General features: G+C 42.7%; 1 protein-coding gene across 1 annotated transcript in view; it reads right to left on the reverse strand.

Annotated features, from left to right (window-relative positions):
- Nucleotides 1–17,624, reverse strand: part of LOC117320619 (putative vitellogenin receptor) — a gene marked incomplete at its 3' end in the record, with an annotated part of 31,945 nt that extends 14,321 nt beyond the window's left edge. The window contains exons 1-11 of the mRNA XM_033875179.1: nt 17,588–17,624; nt 17,249–17,377; nt 16,910–17,044; nt 16,127–16,237; nt 14,851–14,967; nt 6,321–6,492; nt 4,357–4,558; nt 3,648–3,849; nt 3,018–3,140; nt 1,832–2,063; nt 1,258–1,354 (exon numbers count right to left, since the gene is read on the reverse strand). Of these exons, the coding sequence (XP_033731070.1) occupies nt 1,258–1,354; nt 1,832–2,063; nt 3,018–3,140; nt 3,648–3,849; nt 4,357–4,558; nt 6,321–6,492; nt 14,851–14,967; nt 16,127–16,237; nt 16,910–17,044; nt 17,249–17,377; nt 17,588–17,624 (1,557 nt within the window). The remainder of the gene's footprint in view (nt 1–1,257; nt 1,355–1,831; nt 2,064–3,017; nt 3,141–3,647; nt 3,850–4,356; nt 4,559–6,320; nt 6,493–14,850; nt 14,968–16,126; nt 16,238–16,909; nt 17,045–17,248; nt 17,378–17,587) is intronic.
- Between the last annotated feature and the right edge of the window lie 624 nt (nt 17,625–18,248).

Below are 18,248 nucleotides of genomic sequence, written 5' to 3' on the forward strand. Positions count from 1 at the left end.
GGCAGTTCCCAGGCACTGACCGTATGCCGGTGGTTTTTCTCCGGGTACTCCGGCTTTCCTCCATCTCTAAAACCTGGCACGTCCTTAAATGACTCTGGCTGTTAATAGGACGTTAAACAAAAACAAACCAAACAAACCAAACAAACTTAAAAGTGAACGGAGATATATTATAGACACCTGATATCTGATGTTAAGAACGCGTACATAACTAAATAATTCATGCATCAACAAAACATCATTCAAGAGGCACTTTATATGCAATAAAAATAGACATTTTCACTCGAAACTCTAGCATGAGAAAAAATCCTGTATTGACTCTCAGTACTTCCAGTACTTTGATATACTCAAACAAATAGGGGTAATGCATCTTTGAATTGAAAAACGGCTCAATGGCCAGGGGTTTAGCTATACAAAATTTTGGCATTTGTTTATATGATTGGTAAAGATGTTTTTAAAAGTAAAAAGTTGTCTGCACTCAAATACAAACATTGTTGAATAAATGGATTTTGGTATATGTCTAATTCGCAAAAAGAGCTGTCTTTATATTTTGAATTGTTCTCACATAAAAATGGAATACACTTTTTATTAGTTGTTACGTGTTTGTAAGTGCACAAGATCAGGCTTCAAAAAGAGAGTATAGTTGTCAACATTTTGGCTGAATTTATACATTTTTTTAGCTGTTTTTGACAGGTCATGCTGCCATCTGGTATATGCTATTGACTGAAGCGCCACCTGTTGGCCAAATGAGAAAATGGTTTCCAAATGTCGAAAAATTATGAGGAATTGATCATATTTGATGAATCAATCATTTTTAATGAAAAAGCTCTGTGGGCCAAAATCACTATATAGCTGCAACAGGTCCTTTAAGTGTACTTGTGCTGTGTGCGCATACATGGTGTTGCACATTAGAAATTTATACGACCCCACATAATACAAAACCTGTATAGTACGAAAAACATTTGAGGGGTCCCCAGGAATTCGTCATAACCGGGTTGGACTGTATAATAATGGTGTAATTCAAAAATATGGAACAACTGTCATCTGAAAATTTTCTCCATGTGCATTTAGTACCTTTGTCTAATTGCAGATCGAGCAAATGGTACCGTATACTCTCAGTGCAAACCCCCCCCCCCCCCCCCCCCCCTCTGCTGCTGAGGTTGCACACTTTTTGGTAGATGGCATTGAACAGGGTATTGACCCTCCAACACCAGCCGAGTAATATGTCCCCGACACATACATTGTACCTGTCACACTTACCTTTCCACCAACATCAGCCCAGTAAATGTTTCCAGACACCCAGTCCACAGTGACATCCAAAACATGCTGTATACTGACACTATCATAGAGTGTGTTCCTGCAAAGGTCAAGTAAGGTCAATTAAAGATGGCAATGAAAACAGGCCTTGACCTATCACTTTATGATACGTAATTAATTTAAATGTAAAAAAAAAATTTATAATTTACAATATGGCACACCTTAAAGTCAGTTTACTGTCTGTAAATGTTTACTTGATATGATAAAATTAACATTTTACTCATCCAGAAATTCATAAATTTCAAAGGAGAACCTATAATTCAAACATTCACCTCAAAAGGAGCAAAACTTGCATATATGTGTTTAAAAGTATCATTTTTTTCATTACCAGTTTTCCATTAATTACTTAAAACAGTCTGCAACTTTAGACACTAGTCCTATGCCCTAGATTAGTAATTTTTGGTTCGGACTAGTGGAAAATCCTTCAATTTCAATATAGTTTTCATAATAAACACTGCATTTTGCTTGTCCTGACTTGTGCTTGAAAATGTTAGCGTTACAGACTGTTAAAACTTACTCTGTGACTTTGTTGGTAAGGACATCAGTGGTTGCCATAGTGATGGTGTCATGTGTTGAATCGCAGTACAGGACAGAGTTGGTACTATGGTCGACCTCTAGGGAGGTAGGAGTACCGTGTGAGGTGAGTGTGGCAGGGAGGAGAAGGTCATGGGTGTAACCAGGCTGCCCCAGGTCTAACACAAGTATCTGTCCCCTGGTTCCAATGTACAAGTGCTTAGATCCAGATGTCCCTTTAATGTGATCACATGTATAAACAATTATCAATACTACAATACAAATATCATATATCATCAAAGATTCTAGTTGCACACTGTTAAACTTATGAACTACATTATAATTTCATATTTTTTATGTTCACATGGCAATGCCCCAATATGAACTAGAAAGAGATGTGATTATTACGACTGTAAATGCCATTCAAGAGCATGCCTGTCATAATTGTAGTCAAAAGTTCAATGCAAAAATACCTCTTCAATGCTAATACATTCTACTTTATAAGAACTATCTTTAAAGGTCTAATATCAGGTCTCTCGGCCTCTTGATTTATTGAGAAATCATTTAAAAGATTTTAGCAAAATTGACCCCTGTGACCTTGAATTTAGGTCAAGGTTATTAATCAGAAATATCAGGCCCATGGCCCCTGTTGATCACTTGAGATTTTAAATGATTCAGTTAATTTGACCTTGTTTTGCCTAGCCCATCAGTCATAAACCATATATACCCTAGTAAAGTTTACCCCCTCCCCAGGGGCAAACATAGAGTCATGAAATTCACAACTTTGGTAAAAAAAAACCTAAATACCCTTCCTTCAATGAAGATTCTACCTTATTTTGGTCTTAATAATAAGATTTTTGGTTGAACTTGGCCATGGAAGGTTTCTGGAAAATTTCATTGAAATTGGTTCAGGGGTTCAAGATATCAAAAATGTAAATTGTTTATGAACGGATGCCTACAGATAAAAGGCAATTAGAATAGGTTACTAAAGACCTCCTCTCAGATGACCTAAAACTTGGTAGGTCTCTGGTCCACTTGTTTATCAAAAATAAGTTGTTTAAACGGAAATGTTTATGTCAAACAACAGCCAGACGTAGCACCAGGGTGTTCACTTGCCCTTCGGCCGGGTGAGGTCATTAGTCAATACTAAACTAATGCAACAAATCAATAAAAGCAGAGAGAATACTTACTGGAACAAGTGTGGTCATCCTGGGTCAAAATATGGTCTGGAGGACACATGCACCTGTAGCCATGTTGACTTGACAGACACACGTGTGAACAGGGAGAATTCTGGCATGATTTATTAGGAGGATCTGTAAATGATTAACATGTACTCATGTTAAATGATAATGTATAAAACAAACAGAAATGATTGCAAGAATTAATAGAAAATGTGCAATGATGATAACCCTGGAGGCTCTTAATTGGCCTTGCACAAATAAAAATGTACCAGAATGATTTATATGTAAAGATGTGTAAACTATAGAGGACTGCAAGGGTATATGTGGTAGTAATGGGTATTTTTTATTCTTTTGAGAGAGAGAATGTACCCTTTCTTTTCCTTTTATGTATGTATTCACACATAGATATGTACGCATGCTGCCATTAGTATGAGAATGAAGATACGGTTCCAGTCCCTGTGGTTCCCTAGAAGTCATTTAACAGGGAATGTTTGTATCAGGTGAGCTTAATTGGTATAGAATATTATGCTTTAACAAAACTGTCTCTTGACTACTGATCTGGCAGTACATTAATAAGATAGTTCATAGGTTCATACAACTTGACCTTGACATAGTGTGTTGGAAAAAAGACTGATTAACCTTCTGTAAATCCATGTAGACTTGGTGATCCTATGACAAGTGATTTGGGATGATAAAGGCCAGTTTTCAGCTGCACAATTTGACGACAACCCTTGTACCAGTTACAGCTGCTCAAGGAACCCTGATGAGCATTGACCCAGTAAAGAATGCCCTCCAACACTGCCAGAGATGACGGGTAATGTAGCCCCAATGACACAACAATCTACAACAAAACAGTGAGTGTTTTAATCCCCACAACACAACAATCTACAACAAAACAGTGAGTGTTTTAATCCCCACAACACAACAATCTACAACAAAACAGTGAGTGTTTTAACCCCCACAACACAACAATCTACATGTACAACAAAACAGCGAGTGTTTTAATACCCACAACACAACAATCTACAACAAAACAGTGAGTGTTTTAGTCCTCATAACACAAAAATATACAATAGAACAGTCTGTGTAGTAATCCTCACAACACAACAATCTACAACAAAACAGTCTGTGTTGTAATCCTCACAACACAACAATCTACAACAGAACAGTCTGTGTTGTAATCCTCACAACACAACAATTGACGCAATTAACAGAAATTTATAGTCAGGACAAACAACCTACCAGTCAATAGAACTTTAACGAAAAGAACTTTGGGCTAACAATAAACACAAAATATGCCACAAAAAATTAGGGAGTAAAAGAGAAATGAAAATTGGTGTTTATTTACTCGTCTGTTAGATCCGTCCAGGCCAGAGCTCTCTATTCTGTGTAAACGAAAGTCTGCCCATAACAGTGTTTTTCTTGGCCAGTCTATCACCAAACCTGTTGGATGTTTCAGGCGGTCACCGATGACCAAAGCAGGGTTCCTACCATCTAGATCTGCTGATGTAATCTTTGGTGAAAGTCCCCAGCTTGACCAGAACATTCTCCTGTCAAATAGTGAAATAGCTTACCTATGTATAATTATGATAATATTAGAGGGGTGAGATTCAAGCCTCCAAATAAAGGAGGAAAGTTACTAGCCCTACCTGCAAAAACCATTTCGTTTTTGGGCTATTCAGACCAAATTCAAAGGTTTTTGTTTTTTGGAAACGGAGTCAAAAAGGGGAAATCCTCTGAAAAGTCTCCTCCCTGTTGTTAACTTCATAAAATGACATGGTTTTAAGGGGCATCTAAACAGCAAATCCAGCCAAAACAGTTGATATTTTACAAGGCTATACATCCCTACTAGGGTGCAATTTAATAGAAGTAACTTGATAAAATTTTGATATGTATCATGTCAAACTGTGGGCCTTGCTGTTGACATTTAATTTGTTCAGTAGTTCGTAAATTTCAACAAAACATGAGAAAAATGCATGTTTCAGGGGGACATAATTAACTCATTTGTATCACATTTATTGTGCAAAACAGCCATGTCGTTTTGCTCACAAGGGTCAAAAGCACAAAATAGGAGCATTGGTTTGACTAGATTGGACTATATGATATGTATTAACACTGATTTTATTTAGACCATGAAATGCAAATGGCGGTTGTGAATAATATCACACAATTATGGCATATAAGAAGGTATTTCAAACGTCAAAAATGCTCATATTAGATACTATAGAGAACTCTAGACATGGCAGGAAGACTGTTTTTAGGAAAAAATGTTCATCCGTTGAGTTTGGGGTAAAAGATATATATTTCTGAAAAAGGCCCAAAACTCACCAGTTTGACAATTTGTCTTAAAAGGGTCATTCTTACTATAAGCAGATGTCTTAAAAGTATGATATAGGAGCATTTTTAATGGCTGAAATGCCTCCCTTTATGACATATTTGTGTAATATCATCCACAGCCGCCATTTGCATTTCAAGGTCAAAACAAAATATGCGTATATACCTACATAAAGTCAAATCCGGTCAAACAAATGCTCCTACCCTGTGCTATAGACACTTGTAAGCATGACAGCTGGGCTATTTTTCAGGTGTGGGTATTTTTGTGACTTAGAATTATTCCATGCTACAACGTACCACAAAGTAACTCTATAGAAGAAATTGTTAGCATCTACATCAAATTATTTGTGATTTGAAGACGCTACATGTGCAAACAAACATTTTGGTATGTTACATGACTAGTTTTGTGCAAACTTTAAGATATTTATTCGTGTTTGAAATTCAACATTATTCTGCTATATAGATGACCCTTAAGTAGGTATCCACGTTATAGTTTCAATTTCTAAAAAACTACACCATTGAAAAAGAAATGCTGTACCGTCATATACAACCACACAATCTACACTGTAACTGCAGAAATGTAGAGCAAAATCTATCATATACCTACCTGTATGAAAATTCTTGCAAAATATACAATATAACAAGGGGGTGATATGGGGGAAGGGAGTCTGCTGAAAATCTTGTCCAGTATACTAAATAATGGGGCCAAGGAACAACAAGGGAGTTTCCAATATCTTTTCCAGTATACTAGATAACGGGGGTGACAACGGAAAATTTTCCAAAATCTTGTCCAGTAAATACAAAAGATGGAAGGAACGGAAGTATCCAAAATATTGTAATGTTGACTGGACAAGGAAATGAATACCCAAAATCTTATTATCTTATTACATGTATGAATTGAAGATCCAATGATTGACTGAACACTGGGTGACACTGTAACATTTTACTTACTATTGGTGAGGTTGATCTGAACTTTACCTAGAATGATGACAGATGATGATGTCCTGTAATTTGTCAAGGTTTTCCAAGACAATGACACAGCTGATTGGTGCTGTCCTAACACAGGCTACTATCTGACCACTGTCTTGGCTGACCAGGTACACGGCATCGGTCATCCAGTCTACGGCTACCCCCTTCGGATTTGACAGGCCTATAATGGATGTTTTTTTTTATTTAACAGGCCTGTAACTGAATCCTAAAGAAATTTCTATACAGTAAATTTCAGTCATTGTGTACATACACCTCAAAAATAATAAGGTGTACACACCTGCCAAGTGATGAGGGGTACATACACCTGATGAGTGAGGAGGGGTACATACACCTGACGAGTGAAGAGGGTACATACACCTGAGTGAGGAGGGGTACGTACACCTAACAAGTGAGGAGGTGTACATACACTGGACGAGTGAGGAGGGGTACATACACCTGACGAGTGAAGAGGGTACATACACCTGACGAGTGAGGAGGGGTTCGTACACCTTACAAGTGAGGAGGGGTACATACACTGGACGAGTGAGGAGGGGTACATACACCTGACAAGTGAGGAGAGGTACGTACACCTGACGAGTGAGGAGGGGTACGTACATCTGACAAGTGAGGAGGAGTACGTACACCTGACGAGTGAGGAGGGGTACGTACACCTGACGAGTGAGAAGGGGTATGTACACCTGACGAGTGAGAAGGGGTACATACACCTGACAAGTGAGGAGGGGTACGTACACCTGACAACTGAGGAGGGGTACATACACCTAACAAGTGAGGAGGGGTACGTACACCTGACGAGTGAGAAGGGGTACATACACCTGGCAAGTGAGGAGGGATACATACATCTGACGAGTGAGGAGGGGTACATACACTGGACGAGTGAGAAGGGGTATGTACACCTAACAAGTGAGGAGGGGTACATACACCTGACAAGTGAGGAGGGGTACATACACCTGACAAGTGATGAGGGGTACATACACCCGACGAGTGAGAAGGGGTACGTACACCTGACGAGTGAGAAGGGGTACATACACCTGAGGAGTGAGGAGGGGTACATACACCTGACAAGTGAGAAGGGGTACATACACCTGCCAAGTGAGGAGGGGTACATACACCTGACGAGTGAGGAGGGGTACATACACCTGACGAGTGAGGAGGGGTACATACACCTGACGAGTGAGGAGGTGTACACACACCTGCCAAGTGATGAGGGGTACATACACCTGATGAGTGAGGAGGGGTACGTACACCTGACGAGTGAAGAGGATACATACACCTGACGAGTGAGGAGGGGTACGTACACCTGACAAGTGAGGAGGGGTACATACACTGGACGAGTGAGGAGGGGTACGTACACCTGACGAGTGAGAGGGTACATACACCTGACGAGTGAGGAGGGGTACGTACACCTGACCAGTGAGGAGGGGTACATACACTGGACGAGTGAGGAGGGGTACATACACCTGACAAGTGAGGAGGGGTACGTACACCTGACGAGTGAGGAGGGGTACGTACACCTGACAAGTGAGGAGGAGTACGTACACCTGACGAGTGAAGAGGATACATACACCTGACGAGTGAGGAGGGGTACGTACACCTGACAAGTGAGGAGGGGTACATACACTGGACGAGTGAGGAGGGGTACGTACACCTGACGAGTGAGAGGGTACATACACCTGACGAGTGAGGAGGGGTACGTACACCTGACAAGTGAGGAGGGGTACATACACTGGACGAGTGAGGAGGGGTACATACACCTGACAAGTGAGGAGGGGTACGTACACCTGACGAGTGAGGAGGGGTACGTACACCTGACAAGTGAGGAGGAGTACGTACACCTGACGAGTGAGGAGGGGTACGTACACCTGACGAGTGAGGAGGGGTACGTACACCTGACGAGTGAGAAGGGGTACGTACACCTGACGAGTGAGAAGGGGTACATACACCTGCCAAGTGAGGAGGGGTACGTACACCTGACGGGTGAGGAGGGGTACATAAACCTGACGAGTGAGGAGGGGTACATACACCTGACGAGTGAGGAGGTGTACACACACCTGCCAAGTGAGGAGGGGTACATACACCTGATGAGTGAGGAGGTGTACACACACCTGACGAGTGAGGAGGGGTATGTACACCTGACGAGTGAGGAGGGATATGTATACCAGCCAAGTGAGGAGGTGTACATACATCTGCCAAGTGAGGAGGTGTACACACACCTGCCAAGTGATAAGGGATACATACACCTGCCAAGTGAGGAGGGGTATGTACACTGGACGAGTGAGAAGGGGTACATACACCTGACAAGTGAGGAGGAGTACGTACACCTGACGAGTGAGGAGGGGTACGTACACCTGACGAGTGAGGAGGGGTACGTACACCTGGCGAGTGAGAAGGGGTACGTACACCTGACGAGTGAGAAGGGGTACATACACCTGCCAAGTGAGGAGGGGTACGTACACCTGACGGGTGAGGAGGGGTACATAAACCTGACGAGTGAGGAGGGGTACATACACCTGACGAGTGAGGAGGTGTACACACACCTGCCAAGTGAGGAGGGGTACATACACCTGATGAGTGAGGAGGTGTACACACACCTGACGAGTGAGGAGGGGTATGTACACCTGACAAGTGAGGAGGGGTACATACACCTGACAAGTGATGAGGGGTACATACACCCGACGAGTGAGAAGGGGTACGTACACCTGACGAGTGAGAAGGGGTACATACACCTGAGGAGTGAGGAGGGGTACATACACCTGACAAGTGAGAAGGGGTACATACACCTGCCAAGTGAGGAGGGGTACATACACCTGACGAGTGAGGAGGGGTACATACACCTGACGAGTGAGGAGGGGTACATACACCTGACGAGTGAGGAGGTGTACACACACCTGCCAAGTGATGAGGGGTACATACACCTGATGAGTGAGGAGGGGTACGTACACCTGACGAGTGAAGAGGATACATACACCTGACGAGTGAGGAGGGGTACGTACACCTGACAAGTGAGGAGGGGTACATACACTGGACGAGTGAGGAGGGGTACGTACACCTGACGAGTGAGAGGGTACATACACCTGACGAGTGAGGAGGGGTACGTACACCTGACAAGTGAGGAGGGGTACATACACTGGACGAGTGAGGAGGGGTACATACACCTGACAAGTGAGGAGGGGTACGTACACCTGACGAGTGAGGAGGGGTACGTACACCTGACAAGTGAGGAGGAGTACGTACACCTGACGAGTGAAGAGGATACATACACCTGACGAGTGAGGAGGGGTACGTACACCTGACAAGTGAGGAGGGGTACATACACTGGACGAGTGAGGAGGGGTACGTACACCTGACGAGTGAGAGGGTACATACACCTGACGAGTGAGGAGGGGTACGTACACCTGACAAGTGAGGAGGGGGACATACACTGGACGATTGAGGAGGGGTACGTACACCTGACGAGTGAGGAGGGGTACGTACACCTGACAAGTGAGGAGGAGTACGTACACCTGACGAGTGAGGAGGGGTACGTACACCTGATGAGTGAGGAGGGGTACGTACACCTGACGAGTGAGAAGGGGTACGTACACCTGACGAGTGAGAAGGGGTACATACACCTGCCAAGTGAGGAGGGGTACGTACACCTGACGGGTGAGGAGGGGTACATAAACCTGACGAGTGAGGAGGGGTACATACACCTGACGAGTGAGGAGGTGTACACACACCTGCCAAGTGAGGAGGGGTACATACACCTGATGAGTGAGGAGGTGTACACACACCTGACGAGTGAGGAGGGGTATGTACACCTGACGAGTGAGGAGGGATATGTATACCAGCCAAGTGAGGAGGTGTACATACATCTGCCAAGTGAGGAGGTGTACACACACCTGCCAAGTGATAAGGGATACATACACCTGCCAAGTGAGGAGGGGTATGTACACTGGACGAGTGAGAAGGGGTACATACACCTGACAAGTGAGGAGGAGTACGTACACCTGACGAGTGAGGAGGGGTACGTACACCTGATGAGTGAGGAGGGGTACGTACACCTGGCGAGTGAGAAGGGGTACGTACACCTGACGAGTGAGAAGGGGTACATACACCTGCCAAGTGAGGAGGGGTACGTACACCTGACGGGTGAGGAGGGGTACATAAACCTGACGAGTGAGGAGGGGTACATACACCTGACGAGTGAGGAGGTGTACACACACCTGCCAAGTGAGGAGGGGTACATACACCTGATGAGTGAGGAGGTGTACACACACCTGACGAGTGAGGAGGGGTATGTACACCTGACGAGTGAGGAGGGATATGTATACCAGCCAAGTGAGGAGGTGTACATACATCTGCCAAGTGAGGAGGTGTACACACACCTGCCAAGTGATAAGGGATACATACACCTGCCAAGTGAGGAGGGGTATGTACACTGGACGAGTGAGAAGGGGTACATACACCTGACAAGTGAGAAGGGGTACATACACCTGACAAGTGAGGAGGTGTACACACACCTGCCAAGTGAGGAGGGGTACACACACCTGACAAGTGAGGAGGGGTACATACACCTGACGAGTGAGGAGGGGTACATACACCTGACGAGTGAGGAGGGATACATACACCTGCCAAGTGAGAAGGGGTACATACACCTGCCAAGTGAGGAGAGGTACATACACCTGACATGTGAGAAGGGGTACATACACCTGACGAGTGAGGAGGGGTACGTACACCTGACGAGTGAGGAGGGGTACATACACCCGACAAGTGAGGAGGGGTACGTACACCTGACGAGTGAAGAGGGTACATACACCTGACGAGTGAGGAGGGGTACGTACACCTGACAAGTGAGGAGGGGTACATACACTGGACGAGTGAGGAGGGGTACGTACACCTGACGAGTGAGAGGGTACATACACCTGACGAGTGAGGAGGGGTACGTACACCTGACAAGTGAGGAGGGGTACATACACTGGACGAGTGAGGAGGGGTACATACACCTGACAAGTGAGGAGGGGTACGTACACCCGACGAGTGAGGAGGGGTACGTACACCTGACAAGTGAGGAGGAGTACGTACACCTGACGAGTGAGGAGGGGTATGTACACCTGACAAGTGAGGAGGAGTACGTACACCTGACGAGTGAGGAGGGGTACGTACACCTGACGAGTGAGGAGGGGTACGTACACCTGACGAGTGAGAAGGGGTACGTACACCTGACGAGTGAGAAGGGGTACGTACACCTGACAAGTGAGGAGGGATACATACATCTGACGAGTGAGGAGGGGTACATACACTGGACGAGTGAGAAGGGGTATGTACACCTGACAAGTGAGGAGGGGTACATACATCTGACGAGTGAGAAGGGGTACATACACCCGACGAGTGAGAAGGAGTACATACACCTGCCAAGTGAGAAGGGGTACATACACCCGACGAGTGAGAAGGGGTACATACACCTGCCAAGTGAGAAGGGGTACATACACCTGACGAGTGAGAAGGGGTACATACACCTGACGAGTGAGGAGGGGTACATACCTGACGAGTGAGGAGGGGTACGTACACCTGACAAGTGAGGAGGGGTACATACACCTGACGAGTGAGAAGGGGTACATACACCTGATGAGTGAGGAGGGGTACATACACCTGACGAGTGAGGAGGGGTACATACCTGACGAGTGAGGAGGGGTACATACACCTGACAAGTGAGGAGGTGTACATACACCTGACGAGTGAGAAGGGGTACATACACCTGACAAGTGAGGAGGGGTACATACACCTGCCAAGTGATGAGGGGTACATACACCTGACAAGTGATGAGGGGTACATACATCTGACAAGTGAGAAGGGGTACATACACCTGACGAGTGAGGAGGGGTACATACACCTGACAAGTGAGGAGGGGTACGTACACCTGACGAGTGAGAAGGAGTACATACACCTGACGAGTGAGAAGGGGTACAACCACCTGTCAAGTGAGAAGGGGTACATATACCTGACAAGTGAGGAGGGATACATACATCTGACGAGTGAGGAGGGGTACATACACTGGACGAGTGAGAAGGGGTATGTACACCTGACAAGTGAGGAGGGGTACATACATCTGACGAGTGAGAAGGGGTACATACACCCGACGAGTGAGAAGGAGTACATACACCTGCCAAGTGAGAAGGGGTACATACACCCGACGAGTGAGAAGGGGTACATACACCTGCCAAGTGAGAAGGGGTACATACACCTGACGAGTGAGAAGGGGTACATACACCTGACGAGTGAGGAGGGGTACATACCTGACGAGTGAGGAGGGGTACGTACACCTGACAAGTGAGGAGGGGTACATACACCTGACGAGTGAGAAGGGGTACATACACCTGATGAGTGAGGAGGGGTACATACACCTGACGAGTGAGGAGGGGTACATACCTGACGAGTGAGGAGGGGTACATACACCTGACAAGTGAGGAGGTGTACATACACCTGACGAGTGAGAAGGGGTACATACACCTGACAAGTGAGGAGGGGTACATACACCTGCCAAGTGATGAGGGGTACATACACCTGACAAGTGATGAGGGGTACATACATCTGACAAGTGAGAAGGGGTACATACACCTGACGAGTGAGGAGGGGTACATACACCTGACAAGTGAGGAGGTGTACATACACCTGACGAGTGAGAAGGGGTACATACACCTGACAAGTGAGGAGGGGTACATACATCTGACAAGTGAGAAGGGGTACATACACCTGACAAGTGAGGAGGGGTACGTACACCTGACGAGTGAGGAGGGGTACATACACCTGACAAGTGAGGAGGGGTACATACATCTGACGAGTGAGGAGGGGTACATACACCTGACGAGTGAGGAGGGGTACATACATCTGACAAGTGAGGAGGTGTAAACACACTGCCAAGTGAGGAGGGGTACGTACACCTGACGAGTGAGGAGGGGTATGTACACCTTCCAAACGAGGTGGGGTATGTACATCTGACATATGACAAAGTGTATCCATACTAATGTAATGATCTAGATGTCTTCATCCAGATATTGATGATAATGTTTTTCAAGATGTTATATACTCAGTAACAAGCAAACTGGTAATTTGGCCGGACTCAACAAATAACACTTGGTCAGGACTATCTCATAATCATTTAAGTTAAGTTAGAGCTGTATCCCACTGGTGGAACTTGAGAAGAAAATCAAACAACAGGCCCAGAGGGCCTGCATTGCTCACCCAGTTACATGTATTTCAGTAATCATAGCAATAATATTTTAAGTTACATTACAAATATTTGTCTACCTTTTTTATGAATCTTCCAACTATGGTTTAAACCAAATATGGGCCAAATCCAGTCATTCTTCAAGAAGAAGGAATTTAAATGGGTTATTTTTTGCAGCATTTCCCATATTAGGCCCCCTCACTCCAGCCCCAAGGGACCCATGCATACCCTCCATTTATACAAAATTAGATCTCATTTGCCAAATGATGTTTCAGACTAAATTTCATCAAAATCCATTTCATTATTCAGGACTAGTAATAGGGATTTAGTTGATTTAATTACCTCAATTTCCCCTTTTGGGCCTCGCCCGTCTCGTCCCAGGGGAGCAAGTCATCATTTATGCAAAATCTGTTTGCTTCCCCAAAGGATGTTTCTTAGCGAATTGGGTTGAAATCTAAGTCATTTTTTTTATGACTAGTAGTGATTCAAAGAAAATGTTGATGGACGCCAGACAGACGGATGCCTTCGGTCCAGGTGAGCTAAATAGGTACTGTTTAGGAAAACCATGGCAGCACAATCATGTTAAAAAATGGCCGCCATGGCTGCCATGTAAAAGATTTTGTTGGCTCTCCTCTCTTAACATTCCTACCAATTTTCAGCTCAATGGTACCATTTGAACTGGGGAAGTGTATGTGCAAGATGATGGCCATGATGTCCATCTTGGATTTCAGACAAACCAGAGAAAAAACAACACCAGACATATCAGGCAAGATAGAGTTCGGTACTACTCGTGGAGCTTGAGAAGTTTGAAATGAGAAAAGTTTTCAAAAGGTGGACAGCACAATGCCACACATCAACGGACCAAGCACAATGACTAACTACGCAGCAAGTTAGGAGATGAATTTCAAACAAGCAAGCACTTCCTGTAAAAAAGCAATGCATCAAGTTTGTGTTTGATTGGCCCAAGGGATCTCAAGTTATCGCAAAAAAAACCTATTTTTTTATTTATAGTAACAATGAACTTTGAACCTGAAAAGCAATCTACGAAAGTACTTTTGGTAAGGAAGCACTATATGAAGTTTGAGTTTGATTGGCCCAAGTTATCGCACGGAAACCATTGTGTGGACGACTGGACGCTGCCACCGCCGACATAGTGATACCTATATGTTGCCTTTTTTAGGAGACACATAAAATGGTAAATGGACAGTATTTGCTGTTTTACAATCTACCCTTACTCTTTAATTTTCATGATGAAAACATCTTTGAAAAACTTTATCATCAACACCTGGTCAGAAGTTTAATACGTGTATATACCAATGTCCACCAGGGTGTGAGTTTTCCAGGTTCCTGACTGTCCCACATGTCCAAACAGTACCCGGTCTGAAGTCTTGTTGACAGCTGTCCAGTATAAGTTATCATTAGGTCCAAAATCTGGAATCAAAAGTGGAACTCTAATAACATCACACATCATCATCAGATTGTTTAGCAATTTTTTTTTCCCTTTCTTATCCTTATGCAGTTGCTTAATAAATACCAATATCTTTGTCATTGCTTTTCTTTGCCAGTTGAATATACACAGTCAAATATCTGAAACAAGAGGTCCAGCGCTTCAACAGTCATCCGATTCTATAAAGACCATTGTACTATATATAGTAGTATACATACTGAGTAGTAAGTATAGTGGCACTGTTTGTCATGGTGGCCATCTTGAATTTTTGACCAAACCAAAACAAGCTAATTCGTAGAATTTATATCCCCGCTTTCCCCCTTTCGTGAGGGGGTAATCATATTGTAGGTGAACTCTCTTGAGGTTAGAATTACCAAAGCTATAGAACTGGGCAGAGTCCTTGTATTAAGTTTGAAGAGAACTAGCTGGATAATATTTCCATCAGTTAATGTGAGGAAAAAAATGACACTTTTCTTTAACCAAGGGGTCATAACTCTGCCAAATAATGTCAGCGAATAGTGGCGATCGAACTTGGCTGAGCCATATAGGCATTTAATGTGTTACTAAGTTTTTTAAAAAAATATGATAATATTGGTTGCTGTTACTGCATGGAAACGAAGTGTGACAGAAAGACAGACGGACAGACGGAAAACCCAAATTAATATATCCCCTGTTTCGGTGAAAGCAGGGATAAAAAAACAACACTTGGTCAGGACCATAGGACCATTTCAGTTAGAGCTAAATTACACTGGTTAAAAAAGGTGTTGTTTAGGAAAACCAATGCACAATCATGTTACAAAATGGCCAGTGTCTTTCATGTTGAAGTTTTCACCAGGCCGAAAAGTAACAACATTTTGTCCTTCAGGTCAGATAACCTAATAAAAGACTTCAATAGAGAAGTTCCAGGAAGACAGATGACATTTATGGAATGATAGCAAATTCCTTTGTGGGAATGAGAAAATGGATGTGACTATTCAGATTTTTTTCATATTGCTGGTTCAATTTTTATTGATATCTAAATTTAATCAAATAATTAATTAAACAATTTAATGAAAAGAACCATAAATCCAAAACTATGGCCATCAAAACTGAGTGGTAGGATAATCTACACAAATCAATAGTCTATCTTCTAGTCTGTCTTACCTAGCGCCGATATGTCTGGCTGATCCTCAAACACAGCTGCCCAGTGCCCTGAACGGATGTGATAAGCCAGAACTCCTGTGTTGGCTGCCATGTAAAGTACAGGGTCTGGACCTGTAGGAACACATAAAGACATATTCAGTAACATGTATATCTGATTGCCAGCACTATATCAGATTTTATCATCAAACTAAGTAACACTAAAGGCCCATATGGTACTTAACAGTCACACATGAGTTCTGAAATATTTCAGTAAATTATTTTTGGCCTCGCCCATGAATGTTGTCAGGTGAAACACTCATGCAGGGTCATGAAATTCACAATTTTGGTGAAACACCTTAAGACCCTTCAATCTATTGAGAGCATTTGTTTCTACCATACCTGCATAGGTCTTGAAAAGAAGATTCTTGAAATTTTAGTCAATTTAACCCTTTTTGGCCTCATCCAATAGCATCTAAGAAGCCTTCAGGGCCAATGTATGCATACCATCAAACTGCTATCCCATACTAATTAATTCTATCCATGTTTGAATTACATTCAATGCAAATTTATTGAAGAATGCTCAAAATGTGATTTAATTCTCAATTATTGTAAATTTACTCCCTCAAAATAACCCCAGGGTCAGTTTACATTTCACAATTTTAAGAAAGCAACTTAAGACCTTTGATTCTTTCTAATCTGGGTCTTGAGAAGAATTTTTAGGAAGATTTTTTAAAAATTTGACCCCTTTTTGCCCTGCCCCTCAAGCCCCTGTAGATTACCTAGTTATTCCCCAGCTGTACTAACCTTGTACTCTACAGTATGTGTTGTTCTCCAGTCTGTAACCTGGGAGACAGGAACAAGTAAAACTTCCATTGGTGTTGGTACACACCTGCTGACAGGGTGACCTCCCCTGATGAGTGGTGACACACTCATCAATGTCTATAATCATATAACAATCATTATGTTAAGTTAAAACTCACACACAATATTAGCTATTTGTGTTATCACTATTTCCCTTTTATTTGTATTTTAACATTTTATATTTATTCAAATTTTTAAAACCACATATTTGTCATTAAATCTTTCTACGGTACATTTATAATGCTGTTTAGATGATACAAACACCTGTCAATCATATCCTACCTTTACAGGTAACGTTGTCAGTCAGAAGTGTGTATCCGAGTTGACAAGTACACACTGGTCCATTTGGTAATGCCTTGCACACACCAAACTCCCCACATCTCCCATCGTGACAGGCTTGTTTTGCACTTTCTAAAAGTTAAAGATTGTATACATCTTGCCACACTCCTACATTTTTAAGAGATCTTGATAATCCCATATCTTACTTGTGACATTGATAATTCTATATCTTATCTGTGTCCTTTATAATCCTATATCTTGTGACCTTGATAATTTTTTATCTTACTTGTGACCTTGATAATTCTATATCTTACTTGTGACCTTGATAATTCTATATCTTACTTGTGACCTTGATAATTCTATATCTTACTTGTGACATTGATAATTCTATATCTTATCTGTGTCCTTTATAATCCTATATCTTACTTGTGACCTTGATAATCTTTTATCTTACTTGTGACCTTGATAATTCTATATCTTACTTGTGACCTTGATAATTCTATATCTTTCTTGTGACCTTGATAATTCTATATCTTATTTGTAACATTGATAAGTCTATATCTTACTTGTGACCTTGATAATTCTATATTCTGCCTGTAATCTTTAAAGCTATTTCATCCATTCAAAATGTGACTTTAACAATCCTACATCTAAAATATGACCTTGACAATCCTACATTTAAAATATGACCTTGACAATCCTACATCTAAAATATGACCTTGACAATCCTACATCTAAAATGTGACCTATAAAGCCTAAATCTAAAATGTGATATTGAAAAGTCTCTATTGCATGGTCTACCTATAAATCTTGAAGCCTTCTAATCATTATTCACAACCTGCCTACATTCATTTCCTTCATTCATTCTTAAATTTCTGATCAATGATTCATATTGACACAAATTTCACATTAATACTAACTTCACATTGACATAAGTAAGGTGACTGTTTTAGAATTGCCATAATAATGAAACTTGTACAGAACTCACCACATTTGGAAGACT

Source organism: Pecten maximus, unplaced genomic scaffold (genome assembly GCF_902652985.1).
Source record: "Pecten maximus unplaced genomic scaffold, xPecMax1.1, whole genome shotgun sequence".
Taxonomy (NCBI): Eukaryota; Metazoa; Mollusca; class Bivalvia; order Pectinida; family Pectinidae; genus Pecten; species Pecten maximus.